This window comes from Chaetodon auriga, chromosome 4, assembly GCF_051107435.1.
Source record: "Chaetodon auriga isolate fChaAug3 chromosome 4, fChaAug3.hap1, whole genome shotgun sequence".
Taxonomy (NCBI): domain Eukaryota; kingdom Metazoa; phylum Chordata; class Actinopteri; order Chaetodontiformes; family Chaetodontidae; genus Chaetodon; species Chaetodon auriga.
This window is the reverse complement of record NC_135077.1, coordinates 23,142,305-23,167,225: the sequence shown is the minus strand read 5'-3', so window position 1 is coordinate 23,167,225 and position 24,921 is coordinate 23,142,305. Positions and strand designations below refer to the sequence as shown.

At 41.2% G+C, this 24,921-nt stretch overlaps 2 protein-coding genes across 8 annotated transcripts in view; one reads left to right on the top strand and one right to left on the bottom strand.

Moving 5' to 3' along the window:
* Positions 1 to 1,278: 1,278 nt before the first annotated feature.
* On the bottom strand, positions 1,279 to 12,812 carry rasal3 (RAS protein activator like 3). 3 transcript variants are annotated; one of them, XM_076729516.1, is made up of 19 exons: positions 12,067 to 12,812; positions 9,906 to 10,051; positions 9,684 to 9,762; positions 8,522 to 8,589; positions 8,327 to 8,412; positions 7,292 to 7,421; positions 7,050 to 7,148; positions 6,290 to 6,964; positions 6,037 to 6,181; positions 5,801 to 5,945; positions 5,428 to 5,664; positions 5,073 to 5,274; positions 4,273 to 4,364; positions 3,976 to 4,089; positions 2,901 to 3,087; positions 2,515 to 2,628; positions 2,225 to 2,415; positions 1,797 to 1,881; positions 1,279 to 1,670 (listed from the first exon to the last, which is right to left on the bottom strand). In XM_076729516.1, exons 1-19 carry the CDS (start codon positions 12,689 to 12,691, stop codon positions 1,560 to 1,562), a joined length of 3,531 nt encoding a protein of 1,176 aa, XP_076585631.1. In that variant the 5' UTR covers positions 12,692 to 12,812; the 3' UTR covers positions 1,279 to 1,559. The 3 variants fall into 3 exon arrangements, with proteins under 3 accessions (XP_076585631.1, XP_076585632.1, XP_076585633.1); XM_076729517.1 differs by having other exon boundaries at positions 1,280 to 1,670; positions 9,906 to 10,048; positions 12,067 to 12,762; XM_076729518.1 differs by lacking the exons at positions 9,684 to 9,762; positions 9,906 to 10,051; positions 12,067 to 12,812 and adding an exon at positions 9,111 to 9,252 and having other exon boundaries at positions 1,280 to 1,670.
* A 4,914-nt stretch (positions 12,813 to 17,726) lies between these two features.
* LOC143319122 (SEC14-like protein 1) overlaps positions 17,727 to 24,921 on the top strand; it is a 31,970-nt gene continuing 24,775 nt past the window's right edge. For 2 of the 5 annotated variants that reach the window (XM_076727749.1, XM_076727747.1), the window contains exons 1-3: positions 18,020 to 18,131; positions 18,945 to 18,970; positions 19,966 to 20,055. In XM_076727749.1, the coding sequence (XP_076583864.1) occupies positions 18,965 to 18,970; positions 19,966 to 20,055 (96 nt within the window). In that variant the 5' untranslated portion in view covers positions 18,020 to 18,131; positions 18,945 to 18,964. Of the gene's footprint in view, positions 18,132 to 18,944; positions 18,971 to 19,965; positions 20,056 to 24,921 lie in introns of all 5 variants that reach the window. The other 3 variants (XM_076727750.1, XM_076727752.1, XM_076727751.1) reach the window with 3 other exon arrangements.

Below are 24,921 nucleotides of genomic sequence, written 5' to 3'. Positions count from 1 at the left end.
GCGGACATGTCCGACCGTCGGTTTTTTCGTGGAGAATTGCAGTCTAGCAATGGATGAAGTTGTCGGTTATGACAGAGTTCACCACAGACTGAAACTGAGTTTCAAGCTGCTGAGTTGGCTGATGCTGATCAGGTTTCTCCTGGTCTGAGTGCTGCTGGGCTGGTGTCTCCAGGTTCAGGGTCTGGTGATGAAGGTGCTGCTCAGGGTTCTAGTGGGAAAGTTGCTGCTGGTTTGGGCTCTGGTGAAAAGGATGGTGCTTGTCTGGGTTCTAGTGGTAGAGGTGCTGCTGTGGATCTGGTTCAAAAGCTCCATTCTGACAGTTTTCAGTGTGACACATGGTCACACCGACTGAAATAAAGGAGGCAGAGTGTGTTGTGGAGGAGGAAAGTGGGATGTTGGTGGATGAGGACATTTTTCAAAGATGATTAGAAATAGAGGAAAACTGATGACCTGTGTCAGTCGTAGAGTAAAGTGAAGATAGATTTTCTTCAGAGTGAGTGTCTGCAGTCAGATGACAGTGGAGGTGATGACGACAGTGATGTGCAGATTGCACGTTAGGCTGTGACCTGATAATGTGGAGACGTTGAAGACTGCAGGCGAGACAACATCAATGTTGGTTCAGTTTTCATTTTGGCTCTTTATGTCATCCCACAGATGACGCTTTCAACTCTATTTCATTGTGGAAATGTTTGCTGGGTCCTTCTCCATTCACCACTGCCTCTGCTCCTTCTGCTGAAGCCACAAACCACTGTCTCAACAGCAGTGAAGGTGGAGTATGGGTTTGAATGCACTTTTCAAATTCATGAAAATGGCATATTCGAGGTAAGAAAAGAAAAAGATTACTTTTGACCATTCTGACCACCACCAATTTGACCACTGAAGATTTACTTTTTTTTTTTTCTTTTTTTTTTTTTTAGAAAAAATGTCATACTCATGGACATCTGCGTATGAAATGCAAGTACAGTATTATTGCATATTCAGGGCCAGATTAACCTACTCTGGGACCCCAGGGAAAAAATAAATGTGGGTGAAATAAATGTCAGTGATTCATATTTTATAAGACGGTCATATTTTTTCATGGAAAATCTTAATTTGCAAAGCGATTGCAGCTGCCAAAAAGATGTAGTGGGGAATGAAGTATAAGATTTCCCTCTGAAATGTAGTGAAGTCGAAGTATAGAGAGGCTTATAAAGCTCAATCAAAGTGGGTTACAATTACCTCAAAACTATATAGTATGTATACAATGACCCACTGCAGAATGCACTGAGAGAAACACTTTAGGCTGTAGTTCTTTTATTTATCAGAGAGGTTTACAAGTAAAACATTTCTGTAGCAGAGATACTGTAGAAGCTGAAATGCAGACAAATCCTTATGATTTCAAGTTCACCTCAGACATAGTTTCGCCACTCACATCCATTTTGAATATGTTCATAAAATAAGCATAGAGCTGATCAGAAAACCGTAATCATGACTGCAGGCAGTCATTTCCACATGAGCTCTATATATGTATTTACATGAAACTGTGATACTGCAGCTCGAAATCTTTTTATGGTTAGGGTTCAATTGCTGTTGATCTGTGGCTTTTCAGGATGCTGTATGTTGTTTTGGCCACTGTTGTAGGCCTCACTGAGCTGCTGAAGGTCCTTCAGCAGGCCTGCAAACTGCTCCTCCTGGTAACACATAGAAAACATGTTTCCATTGACTCATGTGTATGCAATTGTGGTTAAAATGGTGAATGCTGAGGTGAACTATTCCTTTAACAAAGCTTAATAATTGTCTTTGTCTGTCTGTCTTACCAGTACATTCATTCGCTCAGCTGCTGCAATGGCAACACTCAGCTTCCTCTCATCTTCCTCCCGCTCCTCCTCAATCACACCAAGCCTGTGACAGACACAGATAGAGGAGACGCTTACAGTACATGAACAAGCACAGCGCTCCTCATTAGCAAATCAAATGTCAAATAATCTACTGATAATTAGTAGTAACAATCAGAACACAGCCTAGCATACTACTTTCCACATCCAATCCAAATGAAGCATCAACAGTTTCATTAATCTTTGAGATGAATTAAAGTTATAAGGTGAACAGACAGAGTATGCAGACAGAATACACATATGTAAAAACATGCAAACTGCAGGCAAAATTAAATAAATTTCATTTGAAAACTAAATACATTGGCTGACAAACGGAATATGCATGTTACTGTTTAACTCTACTGTCTTACCTGAAGGTGGCACTGGCGAGCTGCTCATCTCGAACAGCTAGCAGATTCTGGAGCTTGTCCACCTCAGCCTGCAGCATTGCATTCTGGTCCTGGCTTTGGATAATGAAGTCCTCCAGGCGCTTTGCCATGTCCAGCTCGCGCTCGGTCACCTGCTCTATTCCCAGACGCAGCTCTGATAGCTCTTGAGCATGCTGGTATGTAAATGACATTGACATTTAATGAAATGATAATGAAATAATATACTATACAGCCAGAATTATGTCATTTTGTGAGTAGGAGGTTTGACATACTTTATCCAACAAGCTGAACTCCTCATTCTCAGTCTCAGTCACCTCACTTGACTCCCTGTTGTGGCTGGGTTTGATCCAGGGAACCGGTGCAGGTGGACGTTTGATACTGACACTCTGAAACACAGTGAAGGATTGTAGACATGATTCCTTCTAATTAACCACACAAAGTCATACTCTGTGTTCACACTCATGTCAAAATATGTTCACAGTATTACTATTGATTAAAAAACAAGTTTATGTATTGCAGAAAAAATGTAATATTTCAAAATAGTCTACCCCTAAAAGGGGAGGTATTTGTTGCAGTATTTTTACAGTGGCATGAGTGCATGATCTGTGCAGCTTGGTAGCCAAGCCGAGCTAAGTTCACAGTTCCTCTTTGTACTCACAGTTTCCGGTGATGAGATGAATAGCTCGTTGGCCTTGATCTCTTGTTCAGGGTCAGCTGTTGGCAAAGTTTCAGAACTTATCTGCCTCTTTAAGGCTTGCTTTGCGTGACCAGGACGTCTGTGTGGAGCACTCTGAGTTCTAGTTACCGGCTTCCTCTCTCTTATACTCCTCCGAGTTCTGGCATCCCTGTTAAATGAATTAATTAATGTATTAATCCTCCCAGAGCCATGTATCAAACGATACGCAGGTTAAACAATCCCACAGTATACCTGTATTGTACACTCTGTGTCTATGTATATATCCTGAACTGAGTAAAGGATACCTGCCTATCAGTGTTGTCTACTGATAATATAAACCACAGACTTACTGCAGTAAAATACAGTGAATCTTCCTTTTCACATGATGTGTGTGATATTTAAAATGCATAAAGATTCTTAAGGCGAATCCGTGACAATATGTACAGTAATTGTTTGGGATGAAAAAGATCAAATTTTGAGTGTTAATCACTTGTACTGCCATCCAAAGCGATAGTTATACTGGCTTGTCTAAAGAGGCCTGAATTACCATTTGATCTACTTTAAACTTCTCCCAATGGTCATGAGCTCTGGGGGCGTTGATTGAAAGAGCTAAGCTGTGATTTGATATGGTGAACAGCTGAGACATGCAGAATGAGCTTGGAATAGAACACTTACTCCTTGGCATTAAGAGGGACCGGTTGAGATTATTTGACATTTGATTAGGATCTCTCCCTGACACTGCCTATGGAGGTATTCTAGGCAGGTCCAACTGTAAGGAGACCCATGGGCATTACATATGCCATCTGGCTTGGGAGTACCTCTGAATTTGCCAAAAGGTTATAGGGGAGGGAAACTGGAGGTCCAGCATCTAAGGAATTCTGACATACCTGCATGGTAGCCACAACGAGCCATACTAGATAAATGGCAGAAATTGAATGAATAGGTGGATGGATCAGTGGTGCGAAAACTTAAGGGGCATTCAGAAATTGCGTTCATGATTATTGATGTCTATAAAGCAATACTGACTGACCCAGTAACAAACACACAACTATCATACCCATCTCGTGGGCTTTTGGAGTCCACAGGAAGCTGCTGAAGAGATGGTTGGTGAGGGCTGTACTTGCCCAAGTCTTTAGGAGGAACATACACTGGCTTGGCTTGTCCCATTTGGCTGCAAGAAAGCAGTTGCTTCAGTAAAATGTGACATCACCATGTTCAAGTTCATAACAGATTGCAAGTTCTATCTCTCCTTTTTATTCTGCTGTTGTAACAAGTGAATTTCCCTAACATGGGATCAATAAAGTGTTATCTTAAATTGCTGACAAGTCAAAAAAGATATAGACTGTAAACATACCTGTTAACTATTATCCGACGTGCTTCAGGGCCCAGGGATTCTGTAATCTGGTTCAGAATCGAAGGCAGAGGGTGCAGCTTGTCAACTGTGTCCTGAGGAAGAAACAAACAGCATGTTAGGTCCCATTTAGCACACTAAATGCCATTTAGGCAAGCTATACATGTCAGTGAGAATGTAGTCAGATGTGCTTGACTACATCTGGAGCTAGTCTGCCAGACTGAAATGAAACTGTCTATTTGCAAACATCCAAAACGATCTCTATATACAAATAACATCTGGATACAGATCACATCTTTCTGCTTCCAACCATTTCTGTTACTTTCCAAAACTGTCAACCTGTCATTCACACTCACTTCATGCAGTAATTGGTCAGCTAGGTGTGCGGAGGTGAGACAGTAAGCAAGGGTTGTGTTTCTCTCTGTAGCGCTCTTTTTTGTCAGCTCTCTCTATGATGATACCTTTTCATCCTGCCTTTGAGTTTGGCCATTCAGAACAGCTTGTGCCTTCCGATGTAGTCAGACAACATATTGTACAAACTAATTATTTTTTAGCATAACCTGGCCCTTAGGGTTAGGGGGTACCAGCAGCCGCACCAAAATCAAGGTTACAGTATTTTCTGTGTATGTGAGTCTCCAAATTCACCCATGAACACTGGAATAGATATGCCATGATTAACAGTCTACTCGTCCAATTGTACACAAGCTTAAAGGTCAAGTACACGTGAAAAAATAAATACTGTGAGAGTTGCACAAAACTGTAGATCTAACTACCAAACTGGGCTTATTTGTTTACTGTCCTACCTGGTCCCTCTGATAGATGATGTCTACCAGCAGGCCATGCAGCACAGCCAAGCGTAGAGGCAGGTCCACATAACCATCGAAAGAAGTCATTGGGATTTCAGTGTCTAAATTAGACACTGTTTGGAGGAATGTCCTCATTCCATCCCAGTGCTGCTCCAGGAATTCATTCATGAAGAGCATATATTCCTCTTTCTCTCCAAACCTGAATCAGGACAAAAGATTTCATTTACTTAAGCCACTTCAGGTAAATCAAGAAAATGTCTTCATTCTTATTTCTAGTTTTTCAGTGTGTCAAAAGATGTTTTGCTCAGGTAAAAATGCACAAAAGTGGACAAGCAGATATGAGGCCACTCACAGGGTGAAGTTGGCCAGATTCTGGATGACTTTCGCGGTTAAGGTGAGGGTACGCAGGGTGTTTGGCTCTGGATAAGGCTGTGTCAGACCAAAAAGAGAAGGACTGAGGATTGCAGGGCATAAGAAGCGAAGGAAGAGGGAAGCTGAGATGAGACGCTGGCCAATCTCTGGTCTGCCCTGGTCTTCACACAGCTCCACCCAGCTGGAAAAGATCTTGTTTAACTCTTCGGGAAAGGGTCTGAAGGCAAGAAATGTCACACATTAGCTCTGTGAATGTGACTTTTTCATCAGCTCAAATACTACAGCCTAGTACTGACCTAAACATTTAATATATTATTTTATATATTTTTCAATGATGGCCTCTCTTCTCTCACCCATGGATCTTAATAATCTTTTGCACCACCTCCTCACAGGCTTCCTTCAAATGCTTCTGATTGTTTGACAGTTCAGTCGCAGGGCATTTACGAGGGTCAACTTCACAGTTCTCCATTGAAGCGTAAAGACGATTGATAAAGTCCCCTGCAATGAAAAGAAAAGGATAGTTCAGTGAAAACAAAGCACCAACCAATATAATTTACAAGAAGCCGCCTTTAGCACTGAACTGCCCTACCTAGCGTGTCAATGAGGTACTTTTGGCCAACCAGCTTCATATAATCATCTATGGCTTTAGTGGCCAGTGTGTTCTCTCTGAAGATCAGTGCCTCCCTCTCTCCAAGACGCTCCACCTCTGCACTGCCCAAATCAATGAGGAACTCCTGAGGCATACACATTCAATAAAGATAACATATGTCTGGTTAGTCTTTCTTGCTGTAAACTATGACGCAGTTAGATTTTACACATTTTCTATGATACTCATCCTCCACCTTGGCTTTGCCAATACTCTGCAGTACATGGACCAGGGCTCCTGCCAGCTCTTCCTTCTCCTTCACATTCAGAAGTGGCTCCAGGCTTCTGCACATTTCCACATAATCCACCGTCACATACTCTGCAAACTCTTTGTATTTCTCCATGGGCAACACTTGCAAATTCTGGAAACGGGCCTTGATGCGGAGTGAAGCCTGTGTCCCCAGCAGTTCTTTGTTCCCTGCTGTGCCTGAGGCCTTATATGGGGCGATGGGATACCACTTCTCCTGATAGGTCCTCCCTCTGATCTCATTTAGAGGTATGGCCACGCTGCCAAGTGGGTGCAGGCTGGACTCATCTCGGGAGTGACGCTTTTTCTTGGGGTCTTCCTCACGGAACAGGTGCAGGGTGATTTGGGAGACACAGGGCAGGTTGTCTAGCTCAAAAAATTCACCCCAGAATAACTGACATCCTCCAGCCACACCTCCACTGGCCCCAGCACCTCCAGCAGACCCAGTAGAGCTGTCCGCTGCCAAGCTGGAGCGGCTAGACGGCTTACCAACAGCTCGGCTGCTGGTGCGGGCAAACAAGGTACCATCCAGGTGCACCTCGCAGTAGTAACGCCGTTTGGGTGGCAGATCCTTAGCTTCATTTACCCACAGACTCAAGGAGTTCTCTGTGCGCTCAATGTTATCCTGTGAACAATGATGCATTTAGCTCATTGTAATAGCATTTTAACTTTGCATGTTACATTTTTAGAACAAAGAGCTAATGGCTTACCTTATTGGGCTGGGCAGCCCGCCTCAGGTCTTCAATCCAACGATCACGTTCGGCAGCTGAGGAGCAGCCAAAGCAGTGGGTGTTCTCAGAGTTTATCACCTGTAAGTACATTGAAACCAACAGAGTTGTGTTAGCCCCACTGAGGTAGGAAGTTTCTTTTTTGGACAGTGGAGGGCACTGCATGATGTTCCCTGAGGAGCATGAGTGAGCATCATAGAGAGAATGCAGAAGTCAAAGTGTACCTCAAAGCAGTACTTCTCCCCTAAGATGGAGCTATGGACTGGCCTGATGACAGTGCTGGTGTCTGCACTCAGATCTAGACTCCCCACTGCACTGACTGGAATTGACACAGACTCCCGGGAACCATAGTGCCTTAAAGATAAACAAAGCAGAAAAAGTCAGCCAAACTGGAAATGGTAAAAATGTCAAGTGTCAAATATCGTGATTTGTCAAGTGTAATAAAAATTTACTTTAACCTTTTACTTCTTATTCTTACAGTCGTGGGACACGAGTGCTATGTAGATCTTTCACTGGCTGCTGGTACCATGAAAGGTTACTTCAATATATGTTCATGTGATATATGGATTGATAAATTAGAACCACTTCTTTGTCACTGTGTTTTTAGTTTTAAAAAACAACATGCAAAGATGATATTGATTGACATGAAATTTTGAACAGATATTCATGGTCCCCAGAGGTTGCAGCCAATCCTCTGAGTTTTTCCCAAGTGCCACGATGGAGTTAGTATTTCTGGGGGTGGAGGATGGGGGTTATGACGTGTTTGCAACTATTGGATGCATTGCCATAAAAGTCAGCACAGATATCCAGGGTGCTCAGATGATGAAGCTTGGACTTCTCTGATACCCCAACTATTCCCTCCAGCGCCACCAGCAGGTCAAAGTTTTCCCTGATCCAGTGAAATATCTCAGCATCTACTACAACAGTATCCATCAAACAAGTTTATATGTATATTATGTATTGCCTGAAAGATTTGTCCACTATTTTGGTTCATGACCAAATAATTCTTACAAAACAGATGATATTCCCATAGTCCTTGGTTGCCCTTTGTGTTTTGTGCTAATTCGTGAATGTTAGCATGTTAACATGCTAAAATTGAAATTAAATGAACACTATATGGCTGCATGTAATTCTCATATTCAAGTCGCATTTCAAATCTCATGTTCTGGAGTACAGAGCCAGCACAACTAAAATGTTTGAATGCCCAAATACTTATGGACTTAACAACATTTGCCTTCTTAAACATCACAGTGAGCTACCTGCTTCCTTTGTTCAGTCCCATTGGATTTAGTTGGGTGTTGCTATTCCTCTTGGCCCTGTTCTCGAGACGTCGCTTGATCAGTGCCTAAGGGTGAAGAAGGCAGGTGTGGTGTATGAGAGTATTTGTGTATTACATCAACAGGAAATGCAGGGCTAGCAGAAAGATTGTCATCGCTGGTGTGTAAAACACTTACCCTCACACCGCCATCTTGGTTCTTTGGTCGAGGGCCACTCGACTGGCCCATGTGGTCAGGGCTACATTCTGGTATCAGCAAAAAATTAGCAATTTGATAATGATAAAGAACTGAAAATGCTATTTTTATGTCAATGTTTTTAAATTTTCTAACATGTTGTGAATATAGACAATTTTATACATAGAAATATCCCAGTCAAAATTCATTCCTGTCACTGTTCCGAAACCACCGCCTGCACTCATTGCTGCACTTCCACTGAAGAAAGACTTAACCCTCAAAATATTAGTCAAGGCTTTGAAATTAGCAAATACTTTCAGATTAAGCCATGCAGGATGTGGTTTTCAGCTGGAACTGCAACTATCTAAAAGTTAACTGGCAGACACACTTACAATTGGAACCCATTTAAAGATTTGTAGAGGATGAAATTAGAAAATCACATTCTGCCAAGATATCCTCTGATTGGTCTCCGCAGCATCACCTTTTTAACCCTTCAGTTTTAAGGGAAAGATATCCATAAAGTCAAAGATGTGAACGTAAAAGTTTACAGCGTAGAGTACTGTCAGACACATTTTCTCTCTTTTTTGCTTACCCAAAGCCCCACCACAAACAATCCAGCGTCTAAATCCCATCATTTAGTCCAGAGGTGTGTCACAGTCTATTTTGATATCTGTCCCTTTAAGATTTTCCCTTCTCTTCATTAAGATATGGTGATGGTGACCCGAGCCAGCTAGCTGAAATTAATGAAGGATCTGTGATCTTCCACAGTGTGCCTATAGACCTTCTTCTGAACAAAAAAACAGAGTTCAATGGAAGCAAATACTGACTATGCTCTCTCTCTCTCTCTCTCTCTCTCTCTCTCTCTCTCTCTCTCTCTACACAAGCATTCATTGGACTGCTAGAACACCCAATCGTGATGTTATCTTCCCCAAAAAACACAGAGGAAGCGATTTGACAATCACTCGCACGCATAAACATTCAGCTATTTCCTCTGTGACTGTCTGCAGAATCATACTTTGCGTTGCTGTGATGTCAGTAACTGGTATGCTGGTCAGACTTTTCCTGATGGCTTTACATGGTGTTTACTGCAGTTTAAAACACACAATTTTGTTCTTTATTTTGCTTAATTTATATTTATCTGAGTGTGTGTGTGTGATGTATTAACCTGCGTCAATATCTACGAGGTTCTGCATGCTGAGGTTGGACAGGCAACTGCTGACACGGTTTCGGGTCCACATTGTAGGCTGAGAAAAACACACACACACACACACACACACACACACACACACACACACACACATATTTCACATTTGCTCTGTGTCTGCAGGTGTAATAGACATTCGGTTAAACGTGAGTTGGTGATTGGTGTGGAGGTCTGTGCTGGTACCTCTTCCTCTGGAGAAATGAGAATCTGTCCATCTTCAAGGATACAGTTGCTAATGTCCCATAAGGGGACCTCCTGAGGCGGGGCCCACTGTAGTCTTGGGAGGGTACAACTGGTAGGTACAGGTGATGCCAGTTCATCAACATCTGCTACACAAGCAGTCATGTGCACACACAAGCATGTACACACATGGATAAATATCAGCGCATGAATTACAGAGAATTTACACAATTGAAAGAGGTCTATCCACACCATACAGTCACAATGTAGATGCATTTGGCAAAATAAATAACAATATAATTTCCCTCATTCTTGGAGAAACAACTCTATAGTTGAATGGATATTGCAGGAACATACTGTAATTGCAGGCACATGCTGACCCTTGTTTGTTATTTATTTTGGTAATTATGGCATGATGGCACTTATCTCCCCGAGCACTTGGCCACTCCCATTTGTGGAGCTGCCAGAGCTACTGATGGTATCGCTCTCTTTTCATGACACACCAGGATGAGCTACGCACATCCTGTGGTTTCTCAGTAGTTTTTTCTTGATGTACACGTCCTTCAACATGTATTTGCATGGTACTTAGGTTTCAGTTTTCTCCTTTTTAAAAGCTTTGCCACGATATCTTGCACGTACAATATTCCTTTATTTATTCTTCACTGGGATATCCTTTAACTCTTTCGCTACCAATGAATGTTTTTTTTCTTTTTAGACTCATGAACTCTGTGTGTTGGGTTTTAGTTGGATTTTGACTTCAGTGCCATACAGCTCGGTTGGTTCATGAACTCATTACATTTGCTATGTTCTCAGGATGTTAAAAGTAAGCCTGTATTGCTTTAGCTTTTAGTTCCTTCACAGCAGAGCGGAAGTTTTCTGAGGGAGTGGTTTGTAGCTCTAGATGAGCAGAGGTATTGGTTAGCTCTACAGTTACAGCTACATTTAATTTCTGGGTAATTCCTCAGCAGTTTTTTGCAACCCTATGGAAGGTGATGGGTCTGGTCTTTGTCATGTTCACCGTCAGGGTCTGAAAGTGCTGATAAAGAAGGTCTCAGTTCTGTTTAAGTCTTTTTCAGTGGAAGGGAAAACGACCACATCATTTGCATGTAACAGACACTTGATTTCTTTTTTTTTTTTTTGTTAAAGTGACACCAGCAGTTGTTTACACTGTAGGTCCAGTTCTGGTCATTTCCTTACATTTGAAAAGGGGAGGGCTGAGATTACTACCTTCCTTAACGCCTCTACTCTTGCTTCACACATTTACACAGAACACTATGTTTACCGCCAAGTTTGACATCTAATTTGTCGATCTTATGTACTGATTGAATAATAATATTACTTACACTAAATCAATAATTTTATCATTTTTTCAATCTTCATTTTGATGATTCCCAGTTTAACATTTTGACAGTCCATATTAGTGTGTTAGGATGAAAATGATATCTTGAAGTCTATATATCTTTAGATGAGAATACTGATAAGTAGCTTCCTGAGGTTGCCACTGACAGATTCGTCGTCATGATCAGATTTGTTGACAGGTGTGATCATACCTTCACTCCAATATACAGGCAAAGCTCAAACTAAACAAAACTTTATGAAATTTAATTGAGCACAAGATGCCATCATATTTGTAAGAGTTGTTTCTCGAGCTCTAATTCCATGATATGTTAACAGAGTGATGTCTGTCGGTAATTTTTTTTTATGTTTCTTTCAAGATCTTTCAGCGTCTGTGCTTTTATGTGAAATTTTGAAATTTTGAAATGGCAATTTTGAAAATAAGTTTTCCACTTATCTCTAATTTCAAAGTAAATATGTTCCAGTTTCCCTTTGATACTTTTCACTCATTATTTTCCTCCTTAAGTTCAAAGTTTGCCAGGTTTTCTCTTAGGTTATGTTTTTATTACTGAGTTGAAATACCCTCAACAGTAATGAAGCTGTATTTATAATGTGTCAGTAAAAAAAGTCACACATACCGCACCTACTGTAGTGTTGCTGAGTGCATCTTATTTGTGGGGATTCACATTTTACCATAAATTGATTTGATTGAAAGATCAACATTTATCATGCCAATGACTGTGCTAATCTTAAACATGAAATTGGAAGACTGAGTAGTGGAGTTAATGAAGTTTGAGTATAGGTATACTCTCACATTGTATGGCTTTACCTGGCAGTAAGTTCGGCGTGCTGCTCCGACTCTGCAGCCTGGGCCTTTTGAGCTTCTGGGATACAGTTCTCAGGTACTTTTTCAAGAGTGCTCCTCCACCTCCCTTCTGTGAGGGGTCTGCTGAGGAGACCCCTGACGCCTCTGCAGCCGCTGATGATGAAGCTGCATGAGCAGGGCTAACAGGGGTGGAGGATGGCGACAGAACTGCAAACAGTGACCCAGGAGGCTCGGACAGGGCCCTTCTGAATGGATTCTTTCTGGTTCCCCCGGTGCCTTTGTCAGACTTGGCTCCCTCTCCACCTTTCCCGCTGGATGAATTTTTGTCCCCAGGGTCCTCACTCAGAGCCTTGCGCCAGTTTTGCATCTTGCTCCATTTGTTGGTGGAGGCCTTCTGAATTTTCTCAATAGTAGATGTAGAAGAAACTGCTCCACTTTCTTCTTCTTTCAATTCATTGAGCGCTCCCTTGGAGCCGGTATGCCATTTGTACGTGTTGAGGGGGTCGGTGGTGTCAGATGTTTGTCCTTGTGGAGGCTCCACCGAAGATTCCTTTTCCTTGTTCGGTGATCCCTGTTCCTCTGGTGGTTGTTGAGCTACAGGATCTAAATCTATCTCCTCAGTACCCATTTCAGATTTTTAACGTGTGAGACTCAAGTTTTGTCTCTTCTCAAGGACGCATCAAACTTAATTCAAATTGAAATACCTTCATAGGAGACGTCGCCTGCTCCACTTCTGATTTACTACTGCTAAGGATGAGAAAGTAGTCCGTGCCCTTTCTGGTTCTGTCTCACTGCTTCTCTCGTTTCCTGTCTTGCAAAACGTCATCAAGCAACAACATGCAACATGGTGCTCTGAATGAGGTTGCTTTGCTGCAGCTCCCAATTCGTCTCGCTCACAGGCTGCCTGCTTCCTCATGAAATGGCACAGAGAAGTTCATGTATATTTACAGAAATCTCACTATTTTTCTGCTCTCTATGTTTTCAAGTAATACTTCCCTTCTTCCTCACTTCCTGTTCTGCTTTAACATTCAAGGTTTTCTTACAAATTCATCGCTGATACATCACTGAAATCAGCCTTTAGTGGCAAAGCATCCAAACTCAAAGCAATGTACACATATGCTTTTTTCAAAGTGTAATCTGATGTAGGCATGCTGCAGGTAGCTTACCTCAAAGGAAACCCGTTTGTCTGTCAGTTATTGAGTCGTTTAGTCTGTCACAATATGAGTGTGAGAAATGTGGTTTTACATTCTCGGTTCATTTAGATGATGCCTTTTGAAGGACAAGGATATAGCTTCAATTCTATACGTCTGTTTTCCATTATATATGAAAAAGTGTCAAGAACTAAATGATTGTTGACTCTAATGAATAAATGGTTCAAATACACTATCTGCTTTTAATGTTCCTATTTTCTGAAGTATACTCATTTGAATGACATAAATAACCAAGGACAACATTTCTCCTGTCTAATAAAAGCTTAAAGGTACAGGTCTGGCACACAAATACTACCTGTAACTATTATTAATACCATGTGCAATGAAGCACTTTTTAAGTAAACGAGGGACAGTATCCACTTGTTACCAGCTACCTGTGGGTGTATGGACTGTTGACTGTTAAGATCGGTTTCCTGTCAAATAGAGGCTGCACTTCCTTCTGCGATCGGTTTGTCGAACTCTGAAAACCACTTCCTGCACTCATGCTGCTCTCTGCTCGTGCACACCTGCAGGATATGTCTGTGTTCCACTGGGGTACGATAACACCATTAATGTCAGCCATAACCCAGCGATAAAATATAAATGGACGACAAATACACATATTGTATCTATTGTCTATCTATTCACATTTCTAAACAGCAGGACTGTGGGTGTATTTTAAAACTGCTTTTTGTGCCTGATGTCGTTCAATCTTCCAGTTACTTCAAAGTGAGCTTTAAATGATCTTCAAAGAACTACCCTGAAAACATCCATACAGGCATACATTTTTTTTAAAGAATCAGTTGCATGAAGATACTGCTTTTTTTCCTTTTTTTATTGAGTCCCTCTGGTGGTTGTGTTTTGGTATTGCTAGTGGTACTGAAATGATGCCGAAAAGGTGCAATGAACGGTCGATGAATCGATCAGTTCATCGACAGAAAATTAATCATCATCTGTGTTGATAATGGAATTATCATTTTACCCATCTATTTAGTCATTTGGCCCTACCAAAGAAGCTGGTTCTAGCTTCTTAAATGTGAAAATTTGATTGTTTTCTTCGTCACACATGAAACTTAATAGCTTTAGATTTTTAGGACTGCCGGTCAGACAACACACGCCATTTGACAATGCCACCTTGAGCTGTCTGATCTTTTCATAGCCAAAATGATTAATGGATTGATCGAGAAAACAATTGGCAGATTCATCAATATTGATAATTGTCACTTGCAGCCTTATTGACTGCAGATATAGCTTTTATCATCAGAATCAACACCAACAGCAACATTTTGCTGTATAGTCAATTTAAAGAAATATTTCTGTTTATCTTGCGTTGAGTGGGGATAAGATTTTGTCTCAGAATTTGAATTTTATCTGTCTTTGCTTTTTCCGGTCTGTTAAGTATGTCATTAATTTCACAGGTATGACGTCACTGACTGAAGTATCATATGAATTAAACTTTTGACCTCATGAGGGCATTAGATACAAAATTAAGGGATCAGCAAAGTTATGACAGTTCATCCTGAGGAGGGTCAAGAATGTCTGCACCAGATTTCATTTTTTCATTGACATTTCACTCAAGACCACAAATGTCAATCTGCACATGGTGCTAGTCTGAGAATCTTGCAAATGTATATATTTCACTGGGAAAGTAGAAAATTTAACCTACTGCTGACACTATATGAAAAGTCAGGGTAATCACCAAAGTCAGCAGGATTCACCCTTCAGGTATATCAATCTGGACCAAAGTGGTGGACGAACCAACACTGTCATCCATGTAGCCATGTGGCTAGCATGGCTATAACATAAACTGGTTGATAAGACTGAATGATGAAAAACTGCCTGTACATTTATCTACAACTGTCGGAAAACGTAACATAAGTTCAGTCAGGAAAGACAGTGCATGTTTACACGAATAGAGAAGCTTTATTTGGTAAAATCCTTAGTATTCACCCCATTGATTAGATAGATCTGAAGGGACAGAGTCCTTTAAACAGAAGCCAATCAGAGATTCCCACAAGGAAATGGTAGACAAATAGTTCCGCATTTCTTCTCTCCTTGCAGGAAAATATGCAAGTGAGGGGAAATGTGGATGCAATTAAAAGACTTGTGAATTATCCAGTGTTACCTTTAATGCCTCCTTAATTGCAATTTGTTCAAAGTGCAGTCATTGCCCACTAGAGGACACTGCTCATTCATTTAAAATATTCTCAAAGCTACAACATATCATTTCTCTTTCCATACAATATTTTCTGCTGTGTGCTCATGTGATTGATCAGCATATCACCATTTGCCACCGTAGAAGCTACTATTGTCATATATTTCAATAAGAGCACATGGTCTTGATCAAACTGTGCACAGCTAACTTGACAAAATCCACAAACACACAGTTTTTGTTCTCTAAATGATTCTTATTATGAAATAAACATGAGTTCATTTGTATTATTTATAAGTACATGATATATAAAGATGATTTTCCTGGCTGTCTGCCTTTGTCAGACTGTTGAGAGGAAGGTAGTAAAGGGAAAAGGAATACAAGAAAAGGTGCATGATGACTTGAGGCAAGAATCTCATGCTGTATATGAACCTGGGATGTCACACTAACACAGTGTTTAGCCTTAAGCCCAATGTGCCCACTGTACACCTCACTTAATGATGTGTACTATATGTTCTGTTTCGCTCTGTTGGTGAAATTTGCTCTCGCTGAACCACTGAACAGCACACAACATGATGACCTTTTGACCTTGACTCAGTCTGAGCCAAAGCTGTAATATTTACTGACACATCCTGTGTTCATGGTAAAGGTATGAATGGTGTGTTACTTCATGATAATGCAATCACAACAGATCACCTTCTCCATAAACACATTGTCAAGCCAGACATTATGTGACTGTACAATAACATTTTTTTTTTTTTTTTGCCTTGTCAATGTCACAGCTGTTGTCCTTTAATGTTTGGTGTGGTGGCAGACCGTGGCGTAAGTGGTACAACCTCAACTAGCCTGCCCTTTGAAACACAATCGCCTTAGTGCTATCATCCACCGCCATCGCTGCTAAACCCCTTACATAATTAGGATGTGAGTGTATTTAACTCTGAGAACTAAACAGAAGCTTAAAGGCCACTGCAAAATCCAGACATTTTGTGCAACAACAGAGGAAGGAAACATTTGCGCATGAAACATGAGTTCATAATGAGGATAATTTATCAACAACTGTTTCAATAAAGCAAATTTATGCATGAAAATATAAATACTTCTATTATTTGATTGTTAATGGAGGAACCACTAATGTGTTTTTCACTTCATTTTCGTTTCGATGTTTTCATTCTTTACAATGAACTCCTGTTTAAAGATTTACAACAGCAGAGGTCTTGTGTTTCAGGTGTGTAAATTAGCTGGCTTGTATATGGGATCTGCACTTGTTTACAAAGCTCGTTTTACATGTCAGCAATACAGCAACAGATTCCAACAGCAGCATTGATTACCTATGGCCTAAAATGGTTCAGGCTGGATCCATTTACACAAGGTATTTGGGGGTTTGGCAGCGTGCCAAGGTGACACATCTTTCAGGGCAGATGAAACCAGAGACAGTCCTGCGGGAAAGACACACCACCTTCTATCATCTTGAACAGCTGAAGGAAAGAGAGTGCTGTGTCTTTGGTGTCACTCATTGCTTTCCATTATCTTATCAGGAATTAAAGCTCAAAACCAAGAGGTTGTAACATTTGCATAAACAATAGCATGGCTGTTTTTTTTAAACCAATTTTACCCATAAAGGTCTGTTTAGTAGACACTGGAGGTGTGGAGTTTGGACAATGTGCCACAGGTTGAGTGAGCTTGCCCCACACTAGCAGCTCAAATTTAAGATATCTGGCCCTCTGATGTTCATATTTGGACGATTGTTTTTAAAAATTGTGTCTCCCAAGTTTATCAAAGTGCAGTTCTAAATCACTGAGATGCCCCTTTGAATAAGCCGATTGGCTTCAAGTTTCACCTGGTGTTCATGCTCAAGGCTGTGGTGTATGTATATATTTGGGTGAAATGACAGTCTTACCCACCTGGTCATTGAAAAAATCTTTGGTCTTTCGGAATAGCAGACACACATCATTCATTACACTACACAGGAAACACGATATCAATCTGGTGACCGCTGCTGATATGGCTGCAAAATAAAAATCCAAACAAGCTGTCCCCATCATTTGATGAAATGCATGAAGAAGACAGGGTCGCACTCAGCTTTAGCCTGTTTCATAAGTCACTCATTCATCTGTCCGGCTATTCATACAACACATCCTTTGAAATAAAACAATAATGCCGTCACTGGACATGCACATCATTTTGTCCTGATTATTTGCTTTGCTCAGAGACGGCTGCCCTCTTGTTTTGTCTTTTACTTGAATAGATGTGGTCAGAGAGTGTTTTTTGTGAGCATGACGCTGGCACTGCGCTGCCCTGAGAGGTGGAAAAAAACTGAGCTTAAAACGGGGAGGAGCGACAGCAGCACAGGCATGAGTACGAGAGGAGGGAAGCGCCGAGAGAGGGACACTGTCCTCCTGTGCCGACACTGCGTCTGTCCAGGCGGAATTTAACAGTGGACTGTGAAGGATACATAGTTTATCTCTCTAACAACCCTGCCGGTGAGTGCGGCTATCAGGAGGACTTGTCCCACGTTCAGCCTGTTTGCTACTTACTCCGGCTACATGACCAGCTAGCACAGTTAAGCTAACCATCGTTAGCTTCTGGTTTCAGCTCACCATCCAGACCCGGCGAAGTGAGGAGCCGAGGAGGGGAATGGCAGGAGTTTACTCGGATAGCCCTTTCAGAAGAAACAACGACTAACCAGACTAAACCAGCCCAGATTTATTTAGTTCTTTGAATCACTGGTAAGCACCAGTTATGTTTTTTTTTTTTGGTTATTTGTTAACAGCAATTTCTAAAGTTAGCGCTAGCTTGCGGGCTAGTCTCTGTTAGCCAGCGCTGTTGTGTTTTGCTGTTGTGTAACGTTATGCTAGAATCAGAATCAGAAAAAGCTTTATTGCCAAGTACGGTTTTACACATACGAGGAATTTGTTGTGGTGAAGTTGGTGTATGACACATCTACTAAAAATAAGAGTAGGACAAAACATAACAATATAAATATATATACACAAGTCTGTTAAGCTAGCATTAACAAGTCGGCGTGGCAAGTATTTTGAAACACTGTCAGGTGGTTGTGTGAAAAATTGCAGTACCTGTCATCGAGATTTTATTTTTGTTTTTATTTATTTTTATTTTTTTCAATTTTAAACCAGTGGCATAACAGAGAGAGAGAGATTGAAGATAAAAGAAGTATCTTATTTTTTCAGACGTGGCTCGGTGAAACTGTTAAACGTTACAGCCGACTCCCGTTCACTGCTGGCTAACACATCAACGCATTTCACAGAAGACCAAAACAAGCGTCAGGAGCCACAGCAGCTAAACATGAGCGCTTAACTAGCAATTTAATTGACCCAAAAAGAAAGCCTGAGAAAATTGTACACCAAAACAGATAGAACAGTTACGTACATAAACACTGGAAATAATAATGTGATTAGATAATAACACATGCCAATCACTCGACATGATCGTGCCAGGTATTCAGAAAGAGAAACTGTGGTGGAATGGTGCAAACACAGGTGTCACTAACGTAATTGTCTTGTTTTGACATGTCTCCGAAGTTGCAGACAGATCCTGAAGCATGACGGTAATAATGTGTTGCCCTAGCAAACATTAGATATGAGTTGTTTAGAGAGGAACACTGTGGCGACCTGTTTGTATGCTGTCTGTCTTAGCACGGTTATTATTAGTCCGCCTGCCCTGATCCCTCTGTAAGTAGTGCTGGGACGTTAGCTCACACCCCTCCTTGCAGCCATGTTCCCATCACTGCATAGCAGGAGTTACAGACATGTATCAGCAGGCTGAACAAACTTAGAACATGAAGTTCTAGCCACACTTTGCACCTCTTTTCAATTTGCCTGGAGTTAGCAGAGCCCTTGTCTTTACACCTCATTCTGTTTAGGTGTCATAAAAGCATATATGCATTAGTCTTTTAACCATTAAGGTCAAGTGAACAGAAGATTCCTTTTATTCATATGTTTTTACTCATCCTGTTGTCTAGCCTCTACCCAAATGCTCCGTCATGTGGAATGTGCTGTATACATTTTAAACAATAATAGCACCTGCCTTTTCTTATCATTACATGCAGTGTTGACGTGTGTAGCTGTGACCTGAGCTTCTGCAGAGATAGTAGATGGACTTGGCGTAGTTATACCCCCGGTAGTTTGCAGTGATAAGCCATTGCAGTGGTACAACTTGATAAATGAACGGGAAATGCTGCATCTATTGATCAGTAAGCTCCTCAGTCAGGGTTCGGGAGAGTTCCCCTCTGCAGCCCATCACTACATGGTTTTCTAGTTCGTAGGGCTGCTTGCCAAAACACAAACACACAGACACAGGCACCTGGCATCATTCAAGCAGTAAGCCAAAATACACCTTTGCTTAATTACATGCTGAGACTCCTGTTGTAGGGCCAGATGCAGCTATAATGCTATCAATTTGGCACTCAGCACACGGTTATTGTGATGATGCCGAGAGTGAATGAAATGCAGCCCCACATCCCAGCTTTTCTTCTTTTGTAAATGCCTATGATTATAGTATATTCTATCATTTCTGATTGATTTTTTTCTTATTGCTCGTCAGGTTGTTGGCATTGCTGTAATCCCCATCATGGTGCAGAAGTATCAGTCACCTGTGCGGGTGTACAAGCATCCCTTTGAGCTGGTGATGGCGGTAAGTGTCTTTACCTGTGCCTGCAGTCAAGCCTCTGTCCACATGAATATTGCATCCCATAGATGCAAAGTTATGTAATGCTGGTGGGTGGGCGCTTTCGAGGTCACCCTCAGAAGGTAGTCATTGAGTTACACACCTTGCATGTGATTGGCTCACAGATTGAAAATGCTGTTACTGAAGGCAAACTGCAGTGCACACACTTTATTTCATGTTCGCACATTACCATTCTTATGTCCATGGCTATTTCCAGTTAGGTGTTTGCTAGCTGCACTGTCAGTGTTGTTTGTGGGCTGCAGGACCTGCAGCAACACTGCTATGAGAGTAGCTTCTGATGAGCACTGACAACATAAACCTTTAGAAATGTTCGTAGTTGAAACATGAAAAAAAAACAAAGAAACCATCACAGTGAATGTAAAAAAAACTTTTTCCAGTGTGAACACACTAGCAGCAGTCTAAAACAGGCCAATGAGTAACTATCTAGATTGATAACAATGTAAATTAGGCAGTTATACCCCTGCGACACACACCAAACTGTGGCTGCAACGAATGATTATTTTCATTTTCGAATAATCTGATGATTATTTTTACAATTAACTGATTAATTGTTTGACTTGTGAAATGTGAAAAAATGTTCTAACTGCTCATCACAATTTCCCAGAGCCCAAAGTGAATCTTCAAAATGCTTCTTTTGTCCAACCAACATTTCAAAACCCAAAGACTCTTCATTTACTATCATAAATGACAAGGAAATGAAGCGAATCCTTACATTTAAGAAGCTGGAACCAGCAAATGTTTTACATTTTTGCTTGAAAAATGACTGAAGCAATTTATCAGTTGTCACAATAGAATTAACTTTTTTTCTCTCAACTAATAATCAACTTATCACTGCAGCTCTACACCACACATGCTCTCTTAGGACATGTAGGCGACTGAAATTACAGACTTCATCTAGCTTTGTCTTTTCCCAAGGTTTAAGATCTGTTCATTGTTCACTGAGGTGTAGAATCATTGTGTTGTACACCTGCATACTCAGCATCTGAATATATAACACGGCTGTGCTTTTATGTCCAACAGAGGTTTCCCCACAGAGTTGGTGCTTGTAGACTATTTGCAGTGTAAAAAATTCAGTGCCTTGCAGTGCTTTTAGCGACTGCCTCGCTGCATGTCGTCACTCACTTTCAAGCATGAGTGCCTGTGTTGAGTGCAGAGAGAGACTGGCGGTTTGCATGTCCCTCTCCTTTATATTTTTGCTTTTTTTCCACATGACCCTCTCAGCAGCATTCCAAGTGCCATCCATGCTTTCTCCTCCTCAATATTGGAACTTGCATTAATTTCTCTTTTCCTGTGTATACCCTGATCGTCAGTCTTTACCCCAGTGTTGTAGGACAGGGGATGGTTCGAAGGTTCACTGGCTAAATGCACCAGCAGCCAGCAAATCGAAAACAATAAATGACTGAGTGCCTGTAGTGTAGTGTTTCTTTGTGCCAAAGTTTCATATGTGGAAGACAATGAAAAAGATTTTATATTCACACCTGTTTAGCATTCATGAGAGATCTGATCTTAAATCCAATGTAAAAGAAAAGAATAATAACCTACAGTATGACACTACACTGATCAAACACTGGATGGATTGTGGATGCATGGTTTACTCAGCAATGTTTTGACCTCAGCTGCTGTTTGTCACTAATGTGGTGTTCGTGCACGCCTGTAGAGTCCTGGCCTGATTATACAACTGTCGATTTCAGCCAAATAGTCTCACTAGTCAAAGATGCTTATAGCTGTACTGATATTTTCAGCAACATATGGCTGTTCTGGCTTTATTCATTTAAATTACCTCTGATCACCAGGAAATTAGTTGGGAATTACTTCCTTTTAACAACCTGTCATGCGTTTTTAGCATGGAAGGCTGTTTTCTTTAAATAGAAATGAGCTTTCTACACAGACAAGAAAGAGGATGCAGGAAGACTAAATCTTCTTAACACAGGCTGGATTGAGCACTGGGCAAGTAGGTGGCTAAAAATAGAGGACTGGTACCTACACCTGGGTCTACACATGCAGCCAAAGGGGGGAATAGCAATAATAGCAAAGCAGACTCACATGATTTGTAAGCTGGAGATGACCCACCTCATGGGCTTTTTCTAGATGGGATAGGCTTACATTTGGAAAACTAATGAAGCAGCCCTGGATGTTTTTTTGAAAGTAGGGCAGCAACAGATAAGGTGTATTAGAAAAGTTGAATACAGAAAAAAAGAATTTCTTTGTGTTGCGTGATCTAGTGGTTTAGACACAAGGAATGTGGTCAGACTCCGTAGTGAATTTTGACTTAGCAAGTGGTTAAAATGTACATTTCAGTCAGTTAGAAGCTGAGTTTGGTGCATTTGGATTATTTTCTTCTTGTGACTTTTCTCTGCAGTGAGTATTTTTGCAGACACTGCAGAGCAGACTTAATGGTGCGTCACAACACTTGCTGGCTCTTTTTATTGAAAACCCAGTGAAATGTCACCCCTCTCACTTCCTCTGTAGCAGGTCTGTCGCCATTGCAGTATAGTAGTGTAACAACATCCTGCGTTTGTGTGAAACCATCAGGAAGAAGTAATACAGTGTGCTTTTTATTCACTGTGTTAACAATAATCAGCATCTCTATGTCAAGACCACTTTTACTTTCAATGTGTAAAAAGTCTACATATCGTTCAGGCAGGTTTATACATTATGCAGAGTAGTTCCAAATGATATGCACATTATTATATTGGGCCATAGCTTAGTTCAACCTTGATATTCTTCCCTCCAGTTCCTCTGTCAGAGGCTGAAGTATTGCCAGTAATTCTCCCGTTCGTCTGTTGGGGGATTATATTTGACATTGTGCTTTGAGGAATTTGGTGTTCTCTCTCCACTTGACTCTGTTGTTTGGATACTGTCAGTTCTGTGAAATACCCATTTACTCTTCTGAGGGTAAAAACCAAGTCTCTACATTTCTCTGTTAAAGCCTTTAAATGCATTCCTCTTAGTGTAGATGAAAAACAGCCTCTCTTCACTTAGCCTCGAGGAGCCACTGGGCCCACTGACAGGTGCCATCAAAGTATTTCAACCTCTGGCCAACACTGCTGTGGCTGAATGTACTGTTGCATAAGTCAGGCTTGGATCTCCGATGCCCCTCAGCTGTTTTTGTTCTGCAGTGGTAACCGTACCCTGCTTTGAACATGGTATTCTGAGTATTCCCGGTTTTGACAGTTTTTGGCAGATTTGACACTCCTCTCAAAACCTGGCTGTTGAAGTCTAATCTGATGGTTTTACAGTCTGTATTTTTAACTGCAACAGTTACGATGTAATACATTAGACTGATCTGGCATTTATTTTAATGGCAAAAAAGTTTAATTTTTAGAATGAAGTTACCTATCTGTACCAGAATCTGGACATAGTAAAGCAAGGAAGTAAATTGAAAACTGTCATTACCCTTGTGTCATTGGGTGGTGTTACTGAACTTGTTTTGATTTTGGCTTGTGCGTATTGTGAAGCACTTTGAGGTTACAACAGTGATTAAGGGCTAGGAACTAGACATGACACTTAATTAAAGATTCTGCTGTAATGTTCCACTAAATGATTTATTGCAGAAATGCCTGATGTTGAGGATTGCATGTCACTTAAGGGGCCGGCTCCTAAAAGTACTGACTAGATTAGAATGGCGCCAGAGTGAAATGCACACCACAGCACCTTCAGTATGTACCCTAATAGGAAACTCTGAACTTCCTCTGTAGATAAACTAAACTGGATCACAGCAGTTCTCATTGTCCGCAGCTGGCTGGGTTTGTTTGAGATGCCCAAAAACACAAACACTCATGTGTATTAGTATTGACCTTGATACCCTCTTATCACTTTGGCCTTTTCTTTCTTTTTCTTTTCTTCTCTCTCTCTCTCTCCCTGTTTTTTTTGTTGTTGTTGTTTTTTAGCTGCTTGGAGTATCACTGAAGGAAGGAAGTACAGCAGCGCTTATTTATTTATTTTTTTTTAAATCATTCTCAGCCACAGCGGTCCCTTGAGTCTGCAGCCGCATCTCAATAACAGGAAATGTAGTCGATGCTGTTGCTGCTTTTATCGCAGCAGTCCAGTCTCAGAGCCTCTAGTCTATCCTCGGGGAGTGACATAGGAATGTCAAAAGCACAACACAACACCCCTCTCACTGTTGTTTCAGGCCTGAAGGGACAGTTGCCTCTGCAACACAACCACAGATGAAGAATGACTTCAGCTACCACAAGGGGAAAAAACTGGCGAACCCTGGAACAGGAAACAACAGCTAACTTGATGTTGTCAGTTACAGTCGAGCTTAAAAGACAAAACCTATCCCTGAAGTCCCTCAACTCCCAGATTAGTATGCATGCTGCAGAAAGAGGGTATTAAGTGAGTCAAAGCCTGTCGTAACCTAACCTGCTCCATGGAAACGTATGGGTCTGTAGCTAATCCACAAGTACAAAGCGCTTTGGACCTGCCCCTGTCCCAGAAGAAACTCTACTGCCATACTAGTGTAATGTCTGCTGGACTTGTCGGGCACCATCAGCGACAGAGCATGTTTTCTTCTTAGTAATTAAATCCTCTATCAGTGGCAGCAACATTAACAATTAACAATATGCTTTGCATACTAAATGTTTTCGTGGCAACAGACTTGTAATAGCAATCAGAAATGTGTCGTGCGTAAAACCTTATAATGTTGAAAAACTGACTCGAAAGCACTAGACACATGCGGTTTAATACATAGATAGCACAAAAATTAGTTGAAAGATGAAGAAGCAGAGAAGCAGAGGAGGAATACATATAACTTAGAGGGCTAAGCAGAAATACCGCAAGACGAGTGACAAAAGGGAGGAGGAGAAGCAA